This window comes from Rosa chinensis, chromosome 2, assembly GCF_002994745.2.
Source record: "Rosa chinensis cultivar Old Blush chromosome 2, RchiOBHm-V2, whole genome shotgun sequence".
Taxonomy (NCBI): Eukaryota; Viridiplantae; Streptophyta; class Magnoliopsida; order Rosales; family Rosaceae; genus Rosa; species Rosa chinensis.
In genome coordinates this window covers 7,284,950-7,307,631 of record NC_037089.1, presented here as the reverse complement: position 1 = coordinate 7,307,631, position 22,682 = coordinate 7,284,950, and the positions used below count along the sequence as shown (strand labels likewise).

The 22,682-nt window shown below is 39.4% G+C and overlaps 5 protein-coding genes and 1 pseudogene across 6 annotated transcripts; 2 read left to right on the top strand and 4 right to left on the bottom strand.

Moving 5' to 3' along the window:
- The first annotated feature begins 375 nt into the window (after nucleotides 1-375).
- LOC112183572 lies at nucleotides 376-3,966 on the top strand (annotated as a pseudogene).
- A 1,057-nt stretch (nucleotides 3,967-5,023) lies between these two features.
- LOC112183570 (F-box protein At3g22350-like) lies at nucleotides 5,024-5,807 on the bottom strand. The gene is made up of 2 exons (XM_024321945.1): nucleotides 5,574-5,807; nucleotides 5,024-5,368 (listed from the first exon to the last, which is right to left on the bottom strand). The coding sequence occupies exons 1-2, from the start codon at nucleotides 5,805-5,807 to the stop codon at nucleotides 5,024-5,026; spliced, it is 579 nt and encodes a 192-aa protein (XP_024177713.1).
- A 1,483-nt stretch (nucleotides 5,808-7,290) lies between these two features.
- On the top strand, nucleotides 7,291-10,473 carry LOC112184823 (replication protein A 70 kDa DNA-binding subunit A). Its single transcript, XM_024323057.2, has 3 exons — nucleotides 7,291-7,687; nucleotides 8,325-10,076; nucleotides 10,337-10,473. Exons 1-3 carry the CDS (start codon nucleotides 7,431-7,433, stop codon nucleotides 10,440-10,442), a joined length of 2,115 nt encoding a protein of 704 aa, XP_024178825.1. The 5' UTR covers nucleotides 7,291-7,430; the 3' UTR covers nucleotides 10,443-10,473.
- LOC112184824 lies at nucleotides 10,440-11,030 on the bottom strand. The gene has a single exon (XM_024323058.2). It carries the CDS (start codon nucleotides 10,930-10,932, stop codon nucleotides 10,561-10,563), a length of 372 nt encoding a protein of 123 aa, XP_024178826.1. The 5' UTR covers nucleotides 10,933-11,030; the 3' UTR covers nucleotides 10,440-10,560.
- A 606-nt stretch (nucleotides 11,031-11,636) lies between these two features.
- Nucleotides 11,637-15,673, bottom strand: LOC112184821 (mechanosensitive ion channel protein 10). Of its 2 annotated transcripts, none has more exons than XM_040513811.1 (6): nucleotides 15,453-15,673; nucleotides 13,839-15,259; nucleotides 13,625-13,748; nucleotides 13,001-13,294; nucleotides 12,725-12,927; nucleotides 11,637-12,110 (listed from the first exon to the last, which is right to left on the bottom strand). In XM_040513811.1, the coding sequence occupies exons 2-6, from the start codon at nucleotides 15,236-15,238 to the stop codon at nucleotides 11,837-11,839; spliced, it is 2,295 nt and encodes a 764-aa protein (XP_040369745.1). In that variant the 5' UTR covers nucleotides 15,239-15,259; nucleotides 15,453-15,673; the 3' UTR covers nucleotides 11,637-11,836. The 2 variants fall into 2 exon arrangements, with proteins under 2 accessions (XP_040369745.1, XP_024178823.1); XM_024323055.2 differs by having other exon boundaries at nucleotides 13,839-15,326; nucleotides 15,454-15,673.
- A 3,915-nt stretch (nucleotides 15,674-19,588) lies between these two features.
- Nucleotides 19,589-20,137, bottom strand: LOC112183569. Its single transcript, XM_024321944.1, has one exon. It carries the CDS (start codon nucleotides 20,135-20,137, stop codon nucleotides 19,589-19,591), a length of 549 nt encoding a protein of 182 aa, XP_024177712.1.
- Nucleotides 20,138-22,682: the final 2,545 nt, after the last annotated feature.

Sequence of the window (22,682 nt, the reverse complement as noted above, 5' to 3'; positions counted from 1 at the left end):
GCTTTTTTAGTTTTTTGATGGGAGCTTGTTCTTCAGTTTTGTACAATACTCTGTCAAATTTTCAACTCGCCTCTTGACACCGTGCCGGCAAATAGATATGTTTGCTATTTGGACTGAAGAAATGGAATCAAACTTTGGTCTGAAGAACAGAGGCCTTTACAACTATTTCTCATGCCATGGAAGCATGGGGGAAAGTTTCCTTCAACTTCCACTGGCCTAGATGAAACGCAGCCAAGTTGAAGCCTGTTACAACCTACAACAAAATGGTGGTCATTTTGTTGTCGAACCAAATCCGATTGTTTATGTTTTGAGCGAACTTTTGTCCAGTAACGAACACACGCACAATACAAAACCGTATGAAAGTTCCATTTCAAAATGTCGATTTTGGAAGGTAATACTACTCATCAACGTAATCTTCATGCATGTGACGCAACGATGTTTGTTTTTGAATCAAATTTGGTAGTATATGTTTTGAATTCTGACCAATTACTTCGTAACGAACATGTAACGTACAAGATGATATTTGTTTTTATATCAAATTTGGTGGTTTATATTTTCGATTATGACCAATCACTTTGTAACGAACATGTAACGCACAAGATGATATTTGTTTTTGTATCAAATTTGGTGGTTTATATTTTCAATTATGACCAATCACTTTGTAACGAACAAGATGAAACTTTACGAAAGCGACATCCGAACCCTTTAAAGTATTGTTTTCATAAGTTGAAAATACTATATTTCGTGAAGTCTTAAATATCAAATACTTTGGGTTCTGAAACTTGTGCCTTTTTCCTATGTTACACATGACTACATGAATAATGTGTCAAAGTCTCAAAATACATAAATGAACCATGTTAAGAGTAACTAGCTAATACACTTGCCAAATGAGAGAGTTCAAGTAGTTCGACTCTCTCATTTGATAAGTAAATCGTGGTTAAATAGATTTGGAGAATCTAGTCAAGACTCAAGAGCAGGATAAGACCTTCAAAAAGGTGGGCCCTTAACTCATTTCAGCTGTACACGAAGTTGGTTCATGCAGTATTTGTCTTTGCTACACTTCTGAATCAGCCTTGCTTTGCCTGGTAAATTCATCAGTTTCTAAAAATTCACCAAGTAGAACCATTCGGTCTTATCCTCAAAGCAAGCAGGAATAGAACTTTCGTTACTACGTAAGGCTTCATTGCTCTAAATACTAGGGGTGGGCGCGGTGCGGTTCGGATCGGTTTAAGGCCCAAACCGCAACCAAACCGTTTTTTCGGTTGGCCTATATATCAAACCGCAACCGAATTACAAAAGGGATGAACCGATTATTTCGGTTACACCATTTTTGGTGCGGTGCGGTGCGGGTCGGTTTCGGTTTGGACCGATTTATTAATTTCAACTAGAAAGAGAGGGCCAAAATCATACTTATATTTACCTAACAATTTCAATAAGGCATAAATAAATTTTGAATGCATTTAGAGTCCACACAAATATGTAAATGTCGCCCAAATATCAAGCAACTTGCAGAAAGACCATATTTGAACACTTAACAAACCCATATATATATATATATATATATATATATATAATCAAGCAAACATAGCAACTTATTACAAACTGAAAACCTAAACAAAAATGGATTTCTTATATATTAAAAACCAACATTTCCATCAACAGAGAAATAATAAATAAATAAAATGTAATTAAAACAAATTCAGTGCGGGTCGGTTTAAATCGGGCGGTTTATGACCCGAAACCGCAACCGAACCGCTTTAATGCGGTTCGGTGCGGTGTGACCATCAAACGACACCATTTTAGTTCGGTGCGGTTACCGAACCGCTTTTTCGGTGTGGTTCGGGTCGGTAACCGCATTTTCGGTACAAAATGCCCACCCCTACTAAATACAAAGAGAACTAGTCAGTTAGTCACTCACATTGTTCAAGCTATTACACTTTGGAACCTAGCTAGGTATGTATCTAAGCTTGTTTGTTTAGTTTGTTCACCGTCACGATCACCCCGTCACGATCACCAATGTGGTCGTTTCTCTGTGCTGCTGTCATGGCCTTCTATACTCCTCTGCCTCGGCTTCCACTTGACGAACATCCCTCGAACTCGTTTGGTGTTTTAGGTTCTGGTGATTGATGGAAAGCTGCAGAGTGCTGAAAATGATGGTAAATGATCATTTACCATGAGTCCTTGGTTCATCCTGCTCTTTTGCTACATGAAAAGTATCATTTCTTAACTCTAGCTTTAATAACCTGTTTTTGCTTTTGTTTTCATTTATCTCTGTTCTAATTACCAGTAATTGGTAATTTCAGCCCCAAAACCATATTCATAATGGTGAAGCGTCAACAGCAAGGGAGGCACTGAAGCACAAAGATGTGGAGAAAGTTATCATGTGTGATATAGATGAGGTCAGTAGGCTTAATCTTCAAATAAGCTTACATCATCAGCAAATACATCTGAGGAACTTTGCTGTTGTGTACATATAGTGCTGTTTTTTTATGTATAATTTTTCTCCTTTAATTTGCAGGTGATTGTCAATTTTTGCCGCGCACATCTGGAAGAAAATCAACTAGGCTTCAACTTGTTTTCAATGATCCTAAGTGAGTAGTAGTGGTTTTGGTTGTGCATAATCTTGTCTGCGATCTCGTAATGAAACACTTAATGACAGATATTATGAGTACAGAACCATTCTGATCTGCTGTGAAATCTATGTATTTTCTTGAATATTGATTCTTGCTGTACTAAATGCTGTGACATGAACATGGATGCATATATATGCTTCCTATAGATATAAACTGAACTGAACCAAAACTTATTGTTGTGATTGATTAAAGGGCTGAGTTGGAGAAAACTGAAGAGAAGTTTGATGTGATTGTGGGAGACCTACCAGACCCAATTGAGGGAGGCCCTTGCAATAATCTTTACACCAAAAACTTTTATGAGCAAGTCATAAAACCTCACCTCAAAGACAATGGCATCTTTGTCACTCAAGTAAGACATATATTATTGAAATTACATTCCAAAATGATAATACTCATATATGCTTACTGATAAGTATGTAAATTAATGTGTTACAATATGCTTATGATACAGGCTGGTCCAGCAGGAATTCTTTCTCATAAGGCTATCTTCACTTCAATAGACAAACACTGTAAAACAAGTGTTCAAATGTATGTAAGCTTGTAAAGTCATTTTCATTGTAATTTTCCAAATTATTGTTATGAAAAGTATCCCATTGATACCTATATATACTTTCTGTAGATGTGTTGGCATACACAGCTCATGTGCCATCTTATGCAGATTCATGTGGATGGGTGATGGTAAGTACTAATTGATTACTCAACTAACTACCATGATCTTAAGTCTGAACTAACACGCGGATGCCATTTGAAAGCTCGCCTCTGTTATCTGAAATGGACAGGCTTCAGATCAACCACTCAGATTGGATGCTGCACAACTTGATAGCAGGATTGAGGAACGAATCTGAGGCGAGCTACTTTATTTAGATGGTGCTTTCATTGTCTCATCAACTGTGGTCAACAAGACGATCTACACATCGTAAGTACAAATTCAGTCACAGAGTTATTCAACTCGTGCTACTCATTTCTGCCAATGTATAAACATTTCGATAAGCTTCAATCATTATGCATGCACTTGTGTGTGCACGATTCCTATACTTAAGTTAGCTTCTTCTTTTTTTCTGATGTAGGCTTTTGAAAGGAACTAATGTCTTCACTGAAGAAACTACAATGTTCTGCCAGGGACATGGAGTCACTGATGATGCACAGGGCAATGAGGTGATTGAGGTCTAAATGTGTTATGTGCTTCTATTAGAAAGAAGGCCAGTGATTAGAATAAAAGTATTTGGATATATATGTAAACTAAGAACTCTCTTATTTTGGTTTGCATGCATGTGAACCCGGAACTAGTTTAAGCTTTGAAGAGAAATCATTGGCTTTAATATGAGACTTATGGTTATGAAGCAATCGATCAGCTTCCAATAGATGTTACTATGTTGCATTACAATTATTCCAGTAGTGGACTAATCCAGTAGCGGACTAATCCTAGTACTTCAGAAGTAAACAGATATTTGTTAGAGCAAAATCCAGATCAACTCTACCAAAATCATTAAAATGCGACTTGGTTAAGTATTATAGGTCAGATTTAGCCAAACTCAAACGGGGGGTTTATTCACATCTTGAAATCTACAACAGATTACATACCTGAAGGAGTTAAACACAAGTTCTGAATTCGAAAGTCCACTAAATTCTTGGTTAATTTTACATTTTACTTGCAGAGAGGCTCAAATGCCAAAGAAAACACCTAGCTAGCAACAGCTCTAGTTTTAGCTGATTCAAGCAATTCAGCTTCAGCAAGAGGGCAGGGAGAACGGCGAAAAAGGGATATCAAGGAATTTAGATCCCACTTCAAGCCTATGCTTTAAGCCTGCCAAATTTTCCGATCTTTATTAAGCCACATTTGGATTTTGGAAACCAGAACAATACAGTGCACTTACAGCACCGCTTCCAAATGTGTCATAATCCAGCAGCAAAGAGACAATGCCCAGGGGTCCCCTGATGTTTAATACGATTTGATTTCAGATCATCATCGAGAAGGTGCAGTAGAAGATACTCTGCATCTCATAAACTAGCAGCTTAATAGGAAATAGCATTGGACTGGTCAAGTAAGACAATGCTCTCCACGAAACAATCCAGGAAGTAGTACTCATATCCTTTATTTCCAAAAGCTTCAGCATATATATTTCCTATTAAGATCCACCCAAATCGGCTCATCACCTTCATCCCTCTTGAGCACCACCTCCCCATTCGTTGTTAAACTAAGCGGTTCGTATGTAAATCCTGGCAGAAGTACCCTGAACAACATAGTCCATGATTCTGCAACACCATACTCGTTCATTACCCACATGAAAAAACCAGAACTAGTCGGCTCCTGTCCTATAAGTTTACACCGGATCATCAAGGCAAGCCACTCCCTATACTTCGAAATATAGCATAACTCTCTCCTCAAAGCATCAGGCACCACCATGATCAGCGAATGTCTCAGCCTCCAGATCAAAACAAACAATGGCATTGTCCTTGTTCTTCTCTCGCCGCAAAACCAACCAATGCAGAGCATCATTGACAGAAACATGCCTATGTTCAAGGCTATCACTATAATCAAAAGGCATAAAATCTAGAGGAATATCACCAAGGGTCTTCCAAGTCCCCCTGGCCAAGGAATAAACCTCAAACTCACGAAAACCGTCACTTAAAATTCTTAAAACCTGGTAGTTCTTGTTCCGAGAATCGTAACCAAACTCGAAACTTTTGATAACCCTAGTCAAATCCTTCTTTTGGGTAGCTTGGTAGCAGTTGTTCTAGGCAAAACCACATACTTCCTAATTGATGGGTTCCAAATAAGGCACAAAAAATCGGCAAGGCATATAAGTCCATTACAAGTTCCAACCACATCAATTCTAGGGGTAGTCTTCTCCTTCAATATTGGCCAATAATTAGCGTCATCGAGCCAGTACTCATCGTTTGTAATAAAACAGAACGGGCTTTCGAGCTTAGTGTACTCACTGAATTCAGGGCTTTCCCAATGCAAGGAGAAGAAGTCACGGTGGTTTTGCTCCACGTCGACTGACCTGAGGAGACGGAGGTGGCTGGTTTGGACTGTGCGGCGGAGGTGGCTGTGAATGAAGTCAGAGCTTTTGACTTCCATGATTTGCAGACTAGGGTGCATTTGACTATAGCTTTTGGGGGCAAACAGTGAAGGATTTGTTCTAGGACTTCTTCAGGTAGATATCCTGTCATTGCTGGGTTTTATCCTCCTAGTGTTTTGCCCTAACTTTCAGTCTTGGGTGGAAGAGTTGGGGGTGTCGGGGTTTATGAAGAACTAGTGTTGTGGGTAGAGTGTGATTTTGGGAGAAATAAGATGGAGTTGCGACTCGGGAGATACGTTTGATGTGACCCCCCCTATTTCTGAGACTTGGATGTTGGCGAATGAGGGCACAAAGGTTAACTCGTCGTCTCGTCCAATAACACGTGTTGTGTTTTATCGTTTTCGTGTCGAATTGTGATGTTTTTATGTCGTGTAAAGTATATTAAAATTTTATCTACCAAATAGAGGAGGTTTGGAGTTTGGTGAAATGAGAATTCGAGGCTCGTTAGAGTGACGAACATATTATGTGTTCTGATTTTGTGACGTAACATCAACATTATTTTTGTGTTCAGAAAATAAATAAAACTTAGGCCTCAGGGAAAGAAGGTTTAAGGTTGGTGAAATTGGAGATCATGGTTCAATAAGCTAACAACAAATTGTGTTTTTTGATTATGTGATGTCACATCAACGTTGTTTTTTTTTTTAAAGGATTTAGAACCCAGCCTAATTGGGAGGCTCAGTCCTACGCTTAAATATTAATAATAATATGAGAACCAATGTACAACGAAGGAGACATATAACCTTCACCTCAAATAGTAGTACAAGAATCTTCATAGAGTGCAAAGTTACGTCAACGTTGTTTTCATGTAGTGGAAAGTAAATGAAATTCATTTTTTAGAAAAAGAAGGTGTGGAGATTGGTGAAATGGGAGATTATGACTCGATAGACTGATAACTTAATATGTTTTTAATCCTATGATGTAATATCAGTGTTATTTTCGCGCCATATAAAGTAAACGAAACTCAGATTTCATAAATAAGTGTGGGAGTCGGTGAAATGGATCCACCAGAACCAACTAGTCGGTCGTGTTTTATTGATTTTGTATGGTTGCGACACGTTATATCCATATTATGTTTATTCCGCCAAAAAAAAAAAGTGCGAGAGGATAGATGAAAAATGGGTGCAACGAGCCCAACCCGAGAACCACAGATAAAATTAAGCGCAGCCCACAGACCACAGTACTAATAAACAAGAGAGCCTGAGACGCAACTCATCGGCTCCAAACCTTTTTAGTTTTTAGAAATGACGCTCGCAATGTGGGCAGTTAACTACCAGATCGCCATTGCACCATGTTTGGTTATGGCAAGCCCGTAAATAATTACCTTATTTCGAGGCTCCTTTGGGAAAGTTAGCCACATTATTTACGTCAGCTCATATTGCGCCGAATCTCAGAGCATTCAACACGCGCTCAAGAAATATTAAATGACCCGGATGGTTACTATTATTACACCAATGCCATCCTTCTATGGCAAACCTGTAAAAAAGAGCAGGATCGGAGGATATAACTGTAATTCTAATTATGAGCGTCTTCATATATAAAGATCCAAGTCCAGTGACCCAAACCCAGTTCGAAATTCAAAATCCCTCTTTCCTTTCTCATCAGTCGGTTGAACCCTTCACCCAAACACCCCGCCACTCCCTCTCATTTCCTCAATTTTCCAAATCTACCCTCGCCGACGTACGCCGACGTACGCCACGCCCTAGGGTTTTCAGGTATGCCGGTGCAACTGACGCCGAACGCGGTTTCCGCCATCATCGGCGGTGATCTCAACTTGAAGCCGCTGATGCAGGTCGCCGATATCAAGCTCATCGGCTCGCAGGAGAGGTACCGGCTCATGGTCTCCGACGGCGTTTGGTCTCAGCACGCCATGGTCGCCACTCAGCTCAACGGGCTAGTCAAGACCGGCCAGGTCAGGAAAGGCTCCGTCGTTCAGCTTACCGAGTACATTTGCAGCGAAGTCCAGAACCGCAAGTTCGTCTCTCTCTCTCATTTTCGATTTTTGGTTAATTAAGATCTATTTGGATTATGAGATGTGATTGTTGATGTGCTTCATTAATTGATTTAATTTTTTGACCGGATGGTTAGGGTTTTCTGGTTCATTTGGATGACTTGAGATTTCAGAAGCAAAATGAGCTATATAGAGCTGAATTAAATTGAATGTTGTTTTGGTAGTTTGAGAATTTGAGTTTTGAAATTGTGAGTAATTGAGTAAATCACTTTCTAAGCTAAAAAGTACAGAAAAATTTGCACTCAGTGAATACAAATCTCCAGGTATTTTTCGGACGGTTTCTTGTAGCGTGTCTCTAGTAATTGAGGATTTTGTTTTCAATTTGTGGATTCAAGCAAGCTAGCTGTTGTATGTGTGCTTGATGTTCGTGTAACTTGTTAAAAGATGGGGGTTGAAATTATAAAGAGTTTATTTAAGTTAAGAGAAGCTAAAAATGATGTGAGTAGAGAACTGATCATAGAGGTAAGCTGTGAAACCTTGTGAGTGCATTAAACCGGCTATGAGAGTTTGACAATGGAGTTACTGGGTTTCTTATTCATAGTTATGTTTCCTGATGAGAAGCAAGTTTGTGGCCGATTTTGACCTTGAACTCTTGTACAGGATTATTGTTGTGCTGAATATGGAAACTATTGTACTGGACTCGGAGATTATTGGGAATCCAAAACAATATGTTGAGTCTGGTCCAACTACTGACACTGCATTGCCTAAGAACAATTTTCAGCAGTCTGCCTATGGCAACAATCATATGATTGGCCAAGGGCCTGTTCCCAAATGGCAGAATCCCAGGCCCTCTTTTCATCCTGAAAACTTTGTTTCCAGTATGCCAAATGCCAGACCTACATTCCAATCTGAAAGCTCTTTTTACAATACTCCCAATCCCAGACCTACATTTCATCCTGAAAGCTCAGCTCCCAGTGTGCCAAATTTCCGAGCTACTGTGCAGCCTTCCTACCAGCCACCTCCACAGTATAAAAATCGTGGCCCCGTGTTCAAGAATGAGGCGCCAGCACGTATTATACCTATTAATGCTCTAAATCCTTATCAGGGAAGGTGGGCTATCAAGGCAAGAGTCACTGCAAAAGGGGATCAGCGTCGGTATAACAATGCTCGAGGAGATGGTAAGGTTTTCTCTTTCGACCTCCTTGACTCTGAGGGTGGGGAAATACGAGTGACCTGCTTTAATGCCGTTCTTGACCGCTTTTATGATATTATTGAGGTCGGCAAAGTTTACTTGATATCAAAGGGTAGCTTAAAACCTGCGCAGAAGAACTTTAATCATCTGAAAAGTGATTGGGAGATAACTCTGGATGCAAGTTCAACTGTGGAACTGTGCCCTGATGAAGATGGTTCTATACCAGACCAGCTGTTTGACTTCAAGCCTATTAGTGCAATTGAGAATGCTGAGAGTAATTCTATACTTGATGTTATTGGCATTGTGACATCTGTCAACCCTTCTACTACTATCCTGAGAAAGAATGGTATGGAAACTCAGAGAAGAATTCTGCATCTGAAGGATTGCTCTGGTAGGAGCGTTGAGATAACCCTATGGGGGGAGGTCTGTAACAGGGAAGGTCAAAAGCTGGAAGAGATGTTGGCTTCTGGTGTTTTTCCAGTTTTAGCTGTCAAAGCTGGGAAGGTTAATGACTTCAGTGGGAAATCCATAGGAACAATTCATTCTACCCAGCTATACATTAACCCAGATTTGCCTGAGGCTCGTCAGGTGAGGGACTGGTTTGATCGAGGGGGAAAGGATGCCGCTTCCATGTCCATTTCTAAGGAATTTATGCCAGGAGGAGTAACTAAGAATGACATACGCAAAACTGTTTCTCAGATCAAGAATGAAGGTCTTGGAAGATCAGATAAGCCAGACTGGGTCACTGTGAGGGCCACCATATCTTTCATTAAAACCGATTCTTTCTGTTACACAGCATGCCCGTTGATGATTGGAGATAGACAGTGTAGCAAGAAAGTGTCGAGGTCAGGAGTTGGAGGATGGCAGTGTGACAGGTGCAATCAAGAATTTGAGGAGTGTGATTATAGATATCTTCTTCAAGCCCAAATTCAGGACCATACTGGATTGACTTGGGTGACAGCTTTTCAGGAATCAGGGGCAGAGATCTTGGGTTGCACAGCAAAGGAGTTGTACTTTTTGAAATACGAGGGGCAGGATGAGGAAAAGTTCGCAGACATAATCCGGAGCAGTATTTTCAACCAGTTTATGTTCAAGCTTAAGATCAAAGAGGAGTTGTATGGCGACGAGCAGAGGGTGAAGATCACAGTGGTTAAGGCAGATCCGGTGAACTATTCTGCAGAGAGCAGATACATGCTTGATGTGATTTCAAAGCTTTCTAGGTAATTAACAAGATTAAGTTCCATTAATTCGTTTCAGAAGGGGTAGATTTCTTTGGTTGGAGATTATACACACTTGAATGGGAGAAAGCTGGTAAGTTAGCGTATCATCATTTAAATAATCCTTGTAAAACCTAGATGTAGTTGCGGGCCTTTCTAGAAATTTTGGAATTAAGATGTTTGTTCTTCTGACTAGCATCATGTGCTTTACTGCAAGAAGTCGTGATAGAATCTGATTTATGACTAGATATTTGTAATTTCAGTTCTGCAATTTGCTGCTTTTCGATTCTGGGTGCTTCTAAATTGGGTTCTGTATTCATTTCTGAATTGAAAATAGAAAATGAGATTTCAGCATTCACAGTTTCCTGAGAGGGAAGAAGAGTCATATTACACGATGATATAGAAGGTAAACATAACAAGGAAAACTAAACAGATACATAAAGAAGATGGAACATTCCCAACCAAAGTGAATGACATTTCAATATTCTCAGCCCCTCTTGACAGGGTCGAAATTGGACACTCCGATTACAGCTCCAATAATCACAATAAGTACAGTGCCGCCGGCAGCAATGCTGAGTAAGAAGTTCTTGAGCGACGGAGAGACTCCAGACGCGGCTTCCGCCACGTCCGGGACCACCATCGAGGCCGTGAGCGCAGCGGCGGTGATTGCGGTGACGGCCTTCTCCTTCAGGGAAGCCCTGACCTCAAGTCTTCCACTTGATCTTGATGGCGAGGACACAGCCTTTGAGGGCCGGAGGGGTAGTGGCTTGTAGAAGGCCTCTGAGGATTGAACCACCCTCTTTTTGGTGGTGGCATTGGGCAATGGCATAGCCATTGTAACTGCTGAGCTTGAAGCCATTACTCTCTCTTGGGTTGTTTTCTGTTTCTAACTTTGAAATTTTGGTGCAAGTTTGAGGGCTTGGTATTGGTATGAAGGAATTTGAGTGGGTTTAAGATAGTCATAGAGGTGGTGGAAAGAGCTGCAAGCAATATGAGAGGTGGGAAAGGCATTGTCAATTTATCTTTGTCCTAGGTGTCAGCTTCTCCATAGGGATTGGTGGATAAGGTTATCTGATTGGCCCAATTAAACATCAAGATTGAATTTTGTATCTCATTTTCATTCTGTCAATTCTTTTCCTTTTAAAAATGATTAAGGGTCTGAATATCGGTCAAGATTCAAAAATGTAAACTCTTTCTGCTGGCTCTAAATGAATATTTGAGGAAGAAATATAACCAAAAAAAACATAAGGAAGAATACACACTGAAGAATGATTTTTGCCGACGATCTATACCACTGTACTGTTCATCAGCAAAGATTATTCGCAGCATATATATACACCGATGAATGACTTTTGCCGACAAATATTTCGTCACTAAAGGTTGCTCTCAATATCTCCACTACTATCAGGATACAAATGTTTCGTCCCTAAGCGCTCATAATTCATATCACAAATCAATTCAAAATCAAAAGCATACGGACTTCAGTGAAGCCATGTACGAAACTCGATTAAGGAACCATCGTCATCTTTGAAGCAATGATGAGAGAACAGGGACAGGTCTATGTAAATGGAATTTTCACAGTACAGGTCTTTGTATTAAATAATCAATTTTACAGTATAACATGAATTCACTCAAAACTGGTATGAACAATTTCAAAAATACTACATCATGTAGATCTCAAAAGTCTCAATTTCAAGACATTGAGACTCTTTCTCCATCTGGTAGAAATTCGGACATTCTATATCATAGTCTATCAAAACTTGTCAGCGCCATGAGGGTGGAAGCTCTGTAGTTGCTGACCCAACTTTGGTGAGATAAATCTCCTGAGGCAGGAGGTGATATTTTATATTAAGCTCTTCAAATATTTTCTTCAGCTCTAAGATTAGGTCTGTTCGGCGGCTGGTTTTGTCTCCATAGTTCTGGAAATTTATAGTATGAGAAATATAAAGAGCCATTGTCATCTTGTTTACGTCTTCAATTTCCTTCACCGCCACACTATGGGCAGGACGCCAGTGCTGAGGCTTGCTCTCCAAGTACCTGAAGTTTAAAATATTTCTTCATCAATCCATATAAATATATTTGAGGTGCGTACCAGTGCATGTCAGTTAATGAACAAGTGAGATAGGAATCGAGAAGAATCAATAGGCGCGCAAAGAAAAAACTGAGCTGACCATAAGCCACCAAAAGTCAGACAAGATTCATATAAAGTTATAAACACTCCCACATCTGTGCTTGTTATTGTAAGCTATAGTTGGGAATACATCAACAAGGGAAACGACTGATTGAAGAAGAAAACCATAATCGGGATCTAGTTCTCCAAGGAAGCAAAATGTTCTACCAGGATAGCAGAATCACTCGAGGGAACTTACTTAAAAGACTATTCCCTTTTGAGAAACCTAGCTTGCAGCTATTAAGCAGATAAAAAGAGGTCATCTGTAGACTAAATGATTCTAATCTTTTATGTCATTATAAAGCAATAGGATCACCAGGCCTAAATAAGTGGGTACTGCCTGTAAATATACTTCTAAGAAAGATTGTCATGAGAACTCTACAAGCTTGTAATAAGTTGGTTGTGTTGAGCTGAAATAGTCTCGAAGAGTAAAAATATAGAGTGAATAATAGAGAAGCACAGTAAGTTGGAGTTAACATACGTTTTTATTCTGGCTTTCATGCTCGCAATAGTGTCAATTGTTGTAGAAACATCAACAGCGAACTCAACAGCATCACCCATCTCCGGGCTCCTATAAAAGTTGCTGATGGGTTTAGTAGCCAGTACTGAATTTGGATAGTATATCTTCTCATTGTCAGGTTTCAAGAAGATCGTTGTCAATATGTTCATCTCTTCAACAATCAACTGTCAAGTTTCAAAGTGTCAAGTAGGTTCTTTTAATAGCAGTAAATAAGGTAATTTAGGATTTCAGAGTTACCTGTACTCCATCAACAACACAACGGTCCCCTACATCAAATGGGTGCATCACAAAGACAAATATGATGGCTTCAAACACAGTTTTAGCAGTGTTACCAAAAACAAACACCACCAGTAAAAGCTGTGATGATATAAAGACCAGTATGTTGGTTGTCAAAAATCCCATCAGAAGTAACCACACGATAAGGATCACAACAAGCACAACAGCTGAGCCAAGCTTATTCAACTCCTCTATAGCTGTTTTAGTATCAGTTAAGGAATGTGCCAATGACTTGCGTTCGTTGTAAACATTCACCTGCAAAATAGAACAATGGTAAGATTCATGACACGAAGCATTCTTATAAAGTCTGAATTCCTACATCAATGTTGATGACATGATAGAACTAGGATCCTAGCAGAGCGTAATTTAAATTTTAATAGTTACGTGTGACCGCTGGATGTCACAACTAAGTATGTAAATTTAGTTTGTGGTAGTATTATACAGTATACATTTCACAGTACAGATGTGTAGGTGAGTACAAAATGGAAATTTGGCAGATTATTCTGGAAAAAAAGAAGAAGAAAAAAGAAGCCAGACTGAAAGTATATATAATGAGAGAATAGAGTGAATTGACAAAGAAGTTACCAGCCAGTTCTTCAAAGGCTTTTTTTTTATCTTTCGACTTTCTGCTCCACCTTCAAACAGAGGAAATACGAGCTCGACTTCGTCCTTTTTCAAGAAGCGACAGAGGTCATCTTCCTCAATGTACCTAGTCCATTTGACAGGGTCAGAAAGCTTATACGAAAATCCAAGTCACCAAAAAGTAAAAGGAACACTCGGAAATAACAGAAATTCTCACTTGCTACCCCGCTTGGCTACATTCAGGAAAATGTCATAAGCTGCAGCCTGTGCTTCAAACTCACTAGTAATCTCTATATCCCTCTGCTCAACCTCCTCATCGTTAATGTCGTCTAGTGTGTGGGAGATGGTAGACAACCCAGAACCACTTATCACATTAATCAACCCTTTCATCGTCCAAGCAGAAATTTTATCCTGCTTCATTTTTGAAAGTTTTTCTACGTCAATCACTTCTTCTTTGGGCCCTTCCTTCCTATCATTTTTAGCTTTTGGCAGATTTTTGAAACTCAACCGGCCACTACTTGTTTCCTTCCCAAATTTTCTTCCAGCCATCTCCACCAATGGAGGCCCCGATAGGCTGCGGAGAACATACTGATGAAAGATTGATTCTTTAATCCTATCAAAGAACCTGGTGGACTGAAAAGAAGTGGCTAAAAGCTTCACAAACAAATTCTTCAACAGCCATATGGCTGCTCCAATCTCACAAGAAGCCAAACCCCTTGTCACATAACCTAGAATCTTAGACGTGTTCTTCGACCTCTTCACTCCATGATCAAACAACAAACCCCATGCTAGTAGAATCAAACCCAACCAAATAAACACCTGCACACTCCTCTTCAACCCATAAACAAAATACAAAACCTTCTTCTTAAGCAAGTAATTCGTTTCTATCACGAACACCAAAATGTTAATAAGCCATTCTGTAACCAACCTACCACACAACACAACCAACACTAGCACGCACCACTTCCACAGTGCCAATGACCAAACATTCTTACTCTCCAACTTATCAACAGTTAAGCAAGCAACTAAAAACCCAACAACGCACACAAACACAGTCCACTCAAGTAACACCAACTTTTTGAGCTTCTTACCCGATTTCTGGTGCACCTTGAGATTGGCTGTCTTGTACACCTCTTCATCATCTTCCTCATCCTCTTCTCCACGCGCCGGTGTTCCGATCAACGGCGTTCTCGGCGTTATAGGGTTTGATCTTACACCTTCTCTGGGAGTAGTGGCTGCGGCTTTAGTGCTTGGTGAAGCCACATTGGGTGAATTTGCGCTCGACTTTCTCTTGGGAATTTCTTCAGCAACCTTGACTTCATTAACGTAAGTTGGCTCCTGGAACCTCGACTTGGGCTTGGAGAACGCCGACCTGGCAAGCGAAACCCGGCGAAGCTCGCCGGGAATTCTCGGCGGCTTTCCGGCGGTGGTTGCTGTGATCTCCGGCGAAGCAGAGCCGGCGGCTACTCTGAGCTCCGTTAGCTCAAAGTTGGAGCCTTGGAACCCTTTTTGAGGAGACCCAGTTCGGGAAGGCTGCGGCGAAAACATAAAGGTGGAGTCTTCGGCGCCGGAAATCTGCACAACGACGTCGTTTGGTGCTGCTTTCTTGTCTTCCATGGTGGGCTTTGCTCTTTTACTAGTACAAAAGATTCAAAATTCGAACAGGCATTAAAACAGTAGATAAATTTCGAATCTTTTTGGCCTGAAAGTTAAGAAGTTTGGGAACAATTACAATGGTTGAAGATTTATAGCACCCCCAATGCTTCTTTTGAAATCAGTAGAGGCTTCTGGGTAAGTGGGGTGTTAAGAAAATGAGGTATGTCAACTAGCTGTGTTGGGGCTGCGAATTGTTGACCGGAGACTGACAGAGAGAGAGAGCGAGACGCTTCCATGGCGGTTTGCTCTTCTTCCCGTGTTTAACGTTATTTTAAGCCGCGAAATTACGAACCAAAAAGATAAAGGGCAACTGGGTACTTTGTGCTTCAACAAGTCCAACAGGAACCCAACAAAGAAATAGAGATTCTAGTAATGATAGTATCAGAGAATTTGGATCCCAAAATTAGAAGTGGTCAAGCTTAAGCACTATCCTGGTATGTTTTAACTTGCTTAATCAGTTTGTAATTTTTATGAAAATATTATGGCACTAGTTGCAAAGGTTTTGTCTTTAGATTGTGATCGTTATCCACTATATCATATATGGTAATGTGGATGTCAGAGGAATGTGGGTGAGCTAGCTGATGTAACCACTCTTGTATTTATAAGGTTGGATGGATCCGTCTATATCATAGATTCATAATTGAAGATGCTATCATGCCATACCAGCCGTATATGTTTGCACTAGGATTGAGTCATTTAATTCATGTATGTTATGCTTCATCAAAAAAATATTCATGTATGTTATGGTAACTTCTATTTAGTGAGCCCAACAACAAAATAAGGGGAACTTTCACCTTCGAACAAAGAATATAACACAAGTTGAATGAAGACTTGAGTTCATCAAACACAATACAACACTACAAACCCACGAAAGATTGATGAGCCATGATTCGATCGAGTATCCCCATCTTGATTGTCTTTACTACATATATAAAAAGAACATAATTAAGCAAATTGAAATAGTTAAGTGAATGCAATTATGTACTCTATTTAATTATTTATGGTGATCACTTTATCAGTCATTTTACGGATGGACAAAATCACCATAATAAACTAAAAACCGCATTATTGAAATTAATTAAATTCGGTCAGTAAATAGGTCTCCGCAACTAGAAGTATAACAAATTAAACAACCAAAATCACCTGACATTAACAAGTCCAACCCTATATTCATACAAAAACATATCACTCTCTCGCTCAAGCCTTACGGATTGAATGTCTTTTTCAATTAAAAAAAAAATTATACCTACGTATTATATACGAGTAGTATCCAACAAGGATGAAATTAAGCAGATCAATACTGAAACGATTGGAAATTATCAACTCGTCCCTTTGACTTTGTGAAATTATTATTAGAAGGAGTTGGCCGGATGGGTTGGTTGCTGGTACTGTAGGCGGCGCAGCCAGCCTATCACACCATACATGGCAGCCTGTTTTCAGTTCAAGGTCTTCACTCTTCAATATATTCAATAATGCACACATGTTTAATTAGATTATAATGCTGTAACCAATTATGTCACGTGGTGTAAACAGTATTAAACTGAAACTAGCCAGAGCAATATCCAGTACCTAGGTGAATAGCAGAATTTTCGGGGTGATGCCAATGATTGCCAAAGCATTTGGAATGTGATTGTATTTCCCATCAATTGTTAGTACTATTTGCTCAGAAATCTCATAACTTTTGGCTATTATGATTAAAGGTAATTGATCACAGTTCATATGTACAGGACAGTACGGAGCAGTGTAGTTTGGACCTGACTGCTTATCAATTTTCAGATTAATGTTTTGGAAAATACAGTTGATAAGACCTAACTACATCAAAGCACGATCCAGTCTGTGTGGGTCTTAGATCTCGTTTGTTTCTCGGATTTGAGGACTTGGGAAAGGAAAGTTATTCATTTCCTTTGTTTGATAACCACAAAGTCCGGAAATGTTTTCCTGACATAGGGGAAAGTTGAGGGTAAACTCATTGCACTCAAACTTCATGGGATTGAGTTTCTCATCCCATTTCCTAGCATTAATTGCAATAATTTTGGACAATAATACCCTAGCATTAATTGCTTGAGTATCCTTGGTAGTGTTGAAAATTCATTTCAGGTTGTTTTTATTTTAAAATATAAGGGTATTATTGAAACATGGATATATTTTTACTTTCATTTCCTGCGCTAACCAAACATCGGAAGGGAAATCAAATGATATTTCCTGGATGCTTTCCCTGCTTTACCAAACACAGGAAATGAAATCTGACAGGAACTTTAGTTTCCCTTCCCCACGTGAAAGACAAGGGAATCGATTTCCCTTCCGTGAACCAAACGAGACCTTAAGGGCAGCTCCAACCATAATGTCTCATTTGAGGCGCTATCCTCATTTTAGCACCTCCTTCTTACACTATTAATATAGCACCAAATTCTCATATCCAACCATGCATGAAGATATGGGGGTCCTATTTTTACTATTCTTGATTAAAATATGATATGAGTACAATGTTTATTAATATTATATCAAAAACATATTAATTGATTTAATTGAAAATGTGTGGCCCCAAGCTACTGTTCATAGTCCTGGTTTTGGAAAAGTCACAAATTTAAGACTTGGTTTAAGACCAACTCTTATATTTTTGAGACTAACTCCCCCTAAAATGAATTTTTGGAAAGCCCAAATCTCATTTAGGTCTTAAATATGGGATAGAACCCCCATGGTTGGAGTTGCCCTAAGTTACTCTAATTTAGGACATTCAGGCCCCTTTTCTTTTGGATATCATAACTTCAATCTTAGTAGCTCAAGAACAGAAACTCATACTGACCTAGAGCTCTCCTCTAGGGTTTGTGGTGCGGCGGGTTGATTTAGTCCAGTGAGACCTATACCTTTTCCATTCATGGAGTTCTTTTAGGCTTCGGCTTCATCTTATTTGCTTTTGCTGGTTTCGTTGGCAACGTAGCAGTTGGTGGTGAAGGTGAGTGAGGTCCGGGTAGATTGGGTTAGATTACTATTGAGGAGATATCATTCTCCGACGGCGATTGGGCATTAGGAACAAAGGGTGGCCGCGACACTGCAAGCTGGGATTTTGTCTGTTTATCGGGTGGATTTTCCCAGCCGATGGCGATGGCTTTGAACTTTGGTTGGTTGTTGTCTCGCCACAGCGCTGGCAGTTGGTTCAGCAAAGGGAACAAGTTGTGGTGGTGATATGTCAAGGCCAGCTCCGATGACGAGTGGCAACGGTGGCATTGGTGGAAGAAGGAATTTGTTCACCTAAGGTTTACTCTGCTGGGACTCAGTGGGCGGAATGCAAGCCTAGGGCTTGATGGAGTTCAAGGATGATCGACTTGGGCTTTGTCTTCCAAAGGCAATTCAGGGCCCTATTTTCTCAGTTGAAGCAGTTGAGGGTGGAGTCCCATCCTCTTCTCCTAGTATTTTTTAATTTTTTCTTCAGGTCACAAAGACTATTGACTCTATTATCTCTTTAATTCTTCGGAGTCTTTGGTTTTTGTTTAGAATAAAAGTGCATTACTTTAAAAGGTAGGTGTACTTGGGGTATGCTGATTTCTTATTCTATTTTTAGAATAGGATTTTAGAGTATTCTGTAAATGCGTTTATAGCGACTCAATAGGGGTACGTCGTTTTTGTACTGCTTGCTGAATTTCAATGAATATATGACCTTATTACTATAAAAAAAAAAACGAAGAACAGAAACTCATTGCTACATGGTCTTGGCGAAAATTATTGGGCGGTGAAATTGACATCCATATTTTTACAAACCACACTCTCTCCATACACATATTCATTAAAAAATTACTTGTATAGAGGAGTGTGGTTTGTAAAAATAGGGTACAAATTTCAATCTCCAATTTTTTTCTAAAACAAAAATAACTCTATTTCATGCGGATTATTTTGTACGTGAATAATGTGCTAATTTTAGGCTCGTCACACCACGAGCAACAACCAAAAGTTTTATTGGAATTATCAACCACTTGTTGTAAATATGGTCTTTTAAAATTGAAAAAGTAGTCACGTTTTAGATGATGATGGTAAAACAACTTTTTTACAAGAAAAGATAAAAAATTCTTGTGGCCAGGAATCAAAGCTCAAAACTGTTTCGAATATGACATGATCATAAATCTTGGTGATAATACATAAAACAATTCAGAACGTACGGCTCTCTATTTATTATTTTTATTTTTAAAGGACAGCTTGGTGACACCATCGAATTAGTTCCACTGCATGCAGCTAGGTTTTTATCTTCTCCCTATACAAATTCCTCTGCCCAATCGATAACCACCGCCATTTCTCGGGGTACAACGTCTTGATGATGAGTTATACCACTTCTTTCCACCACTGTTGCCTCGTCCTCCTCCTACGTACCGCCGCCGCTAGGTCTACCTCCCAATAAGCTTCCCAAGCCTTTTCTTCGTCAGTATCTTTCTTCACCTCCTCTTCCTTCTTTGCCTCGTACCACGTCTCCGGCCCCCATCCTACACAAAACGAAGGATCAAGAACCTCAAAACCCTCAAGAATAAACTCACCTTCACTTCTCCATTCATTACTTTCTGCCTCGTCCAAAACCAGTTCCGGGTTGCCGGAGTCGCTCCAATCTATTTCATCAATATAAGCGTCGGGATCTGGCGACTGCACGTTGCAGGGAACCTCCTTGATCTTTGCCAAGAACCGGGTTTTTGCATTTTCGAAGGCCTCTTTGGCCGCAGAGTCGTTCCACCGGGCAACGTTTTGGTAGAGATATATGCACTTGTTATTGGAATCGGTCAGTTTCTCCCATAACTCTTTGCCTACAGACAAGTAGAGTTGCTCTTCCCAACTATCTTTCGGTGGCCTGGAAGCAACTTTTCGACGTCGAATCCCATCCATAGTTGTGATGATCGAAAGCACTACCAAAAGGATTAAGCAGAAGGACCCTAGAATTTAATTCGGTTTCTCTCAATCGATTTCAAGAGACAAATGAATTAGAGGATGTGTGAATGGTCGCTATTTATAACCGGTCTGGTCGGTTTCTATTAATCCCTTTGCTATTTGGATTTCCTTTTCCTACAGGGATACCGGATACGACGTTTGGTAATTTAGTTTCTATTTTCTTCTTCTTAATAATTTCTCTCCACTCTTTGGAAGGAAACTTGTGAGAAAATTAAAGCAATAAAGCTTGTGTTCGGGGAAACTAATCATAACCTCTCCATTAATATATATATATATATATATATATATATATATATATATATATATTCTATGTAGAGCGGAGCTCCGCTTTGAAATTAACGTGTGAAGTTCAAGTTTTGGGTCACTTTTCGATCGCACATCCACATCTCGACCGTTCAGTTTTTAGGTACTAGTGTATAGATCATCTCTGCAAATTTTCAGCCAAAATGATGATCGTTAAGGCATTAATAACTGCCTTAAAGCCAGTACGGTTCAAGTTGACAGATTCAGTCCGTCCATTGGTGTAAGTGAGTTAGATATTTTAACGATCATCAATTTGGCTGAAAATTTGCAGAGATGATCTATACACTAATACCTAAAAACTGAAAGGTCGAGATGTAGATATGTGACCGAAAAGCAACAAAAAACTTCACACATTAATTTCAAAGCGGAGCTTCACTCTAGATAAAATCTGTATATATATATAGGATTTTTCTCAAGTGCGGACGTCCGTACTAAAATTTCGGTACGGATTTCCCGTTTTCACTCACTTTCCGATCACATATTTTGATATTCACCGTTCAGTTTTTAGGTCCTGATGTATAGATCATCTCTACAAAATTTCAGCCAATTTAGTGATCGTTAAGACATCCAAAACTGCGATTTACACGAACGAACCGAATCTGTAGAACTCGAACCGTTCGTATATATTGTTGTAATTTTCAGTTTTGGATACCTTAACGATCACCAAATTGGTTGAAATTTTGCATAGGTGATCTATACATTAGGACCTAAAACCTGAACGGTTAAGATGTGAAAATGTGATCGGAAAGTGAGGGAAAACGGGAAATCCGTACCGTCCGCACTGTAACCAGACTGTGTGTGTGTATATATATATATATATATCCATTCCCCTCAAAAACATACGAAAAACATTATTTCTAGTTTCCATGAAAAAATACGTACTTAATTGTTAATTAAAAGTTTCAATAAATTCTTTTTCAAAAAAGAAAAAAGAAAAAAGAAGAAGAATAAATGTCATAACTATAACAAATTATGGATACAGATCGAAGCCTTAGTTTCATTTTATGAGAAAAGACAGATAAAGCTAGACTAAGAAGTTCTTTCTATTCAATTCCTAAAACCATATGCTAAAACTCAAAAATACAAATTTAATAAAGGGTTCATTGACCCATCTTCCATCACTAATTCACTACAATGGACTCTCCAAAAGTAACCCCATCATCAATTCTTGTACCATTTTGTTTTTATCCCGGTCATTCCCAATACTGTTGTCAAATCCTACTACATCTGCTGCTTCCTTGTGATCAAGATTCTCTTCATTATCTACTCTGCTGTTAGCATCTTCTTCGGATTCCTCCTCCGACTCGTCCCATGCCCCCGGCAACCATCCAGTGCCCCAAGATGACTGATCCGAAAGGGACTCAAGATCATCAATAACAACCTCTCCTTCATCTTTGCCTCGAGTTTCTTGGTTATCCGTAACCAGTTCCGGACCAGTACTAGTTCTGGAGCTGCTCCAATCTATTTTATGAATGTAAGCATCAGGATCAGGCAGTGGTATGTTGCAGGGAAGGCCGTCAATCTTATCCAGAAACCGCTTCTTTGCACAATTGAATGCCTCTTCAGCTGCAGAGTCGTTCCATTGCATAACGTCTTTGTAACGATGCATATTCTTCTTCGTCTCTAAGAAATATTCCCACGGAACATTGCGAACCGTCCAACAGAATTTCTGTTCCCAGAAAGGCACACTCAATGGCTTTCTGTTCTTCTGTGATTCGTAAGTGGCTTCATCACCTTGATTTTCTTGTCTTCTCCAACTTTCCATATTTTAAACCAAAGAAAAATTAGAAACAGAACAAATGCATAGATGGGTGCTTGAAGGAGTTGATGTATATATAGAGTGTCCATCAATTAAGTTTGCTCTATTAATCAGTCTCGTATAATAATGATTTTCTTTTCATAAAAGGATATGGTTTGCTAGTTTCTATTCTTCTGCTAGTATTCCTTACTTCAATAGGAAACTTAAGAAAAAGTCAAAAAAAACCTATTTGCACTAACTATGAGAAGTTTTTAGCGACACACTTTTCGTCGCCAAATGTGTGTCTGTTTATAATCATTTTTTTATGGGATTCTGTTGCTGACAAAAGATTTGCCAACATATCCGTGTCCGTTTTTGTTTTAATTTTTATGAGACTTTTAACAACGCGCATTGCAGTAGAAAATTTGTATCTCTTTTATT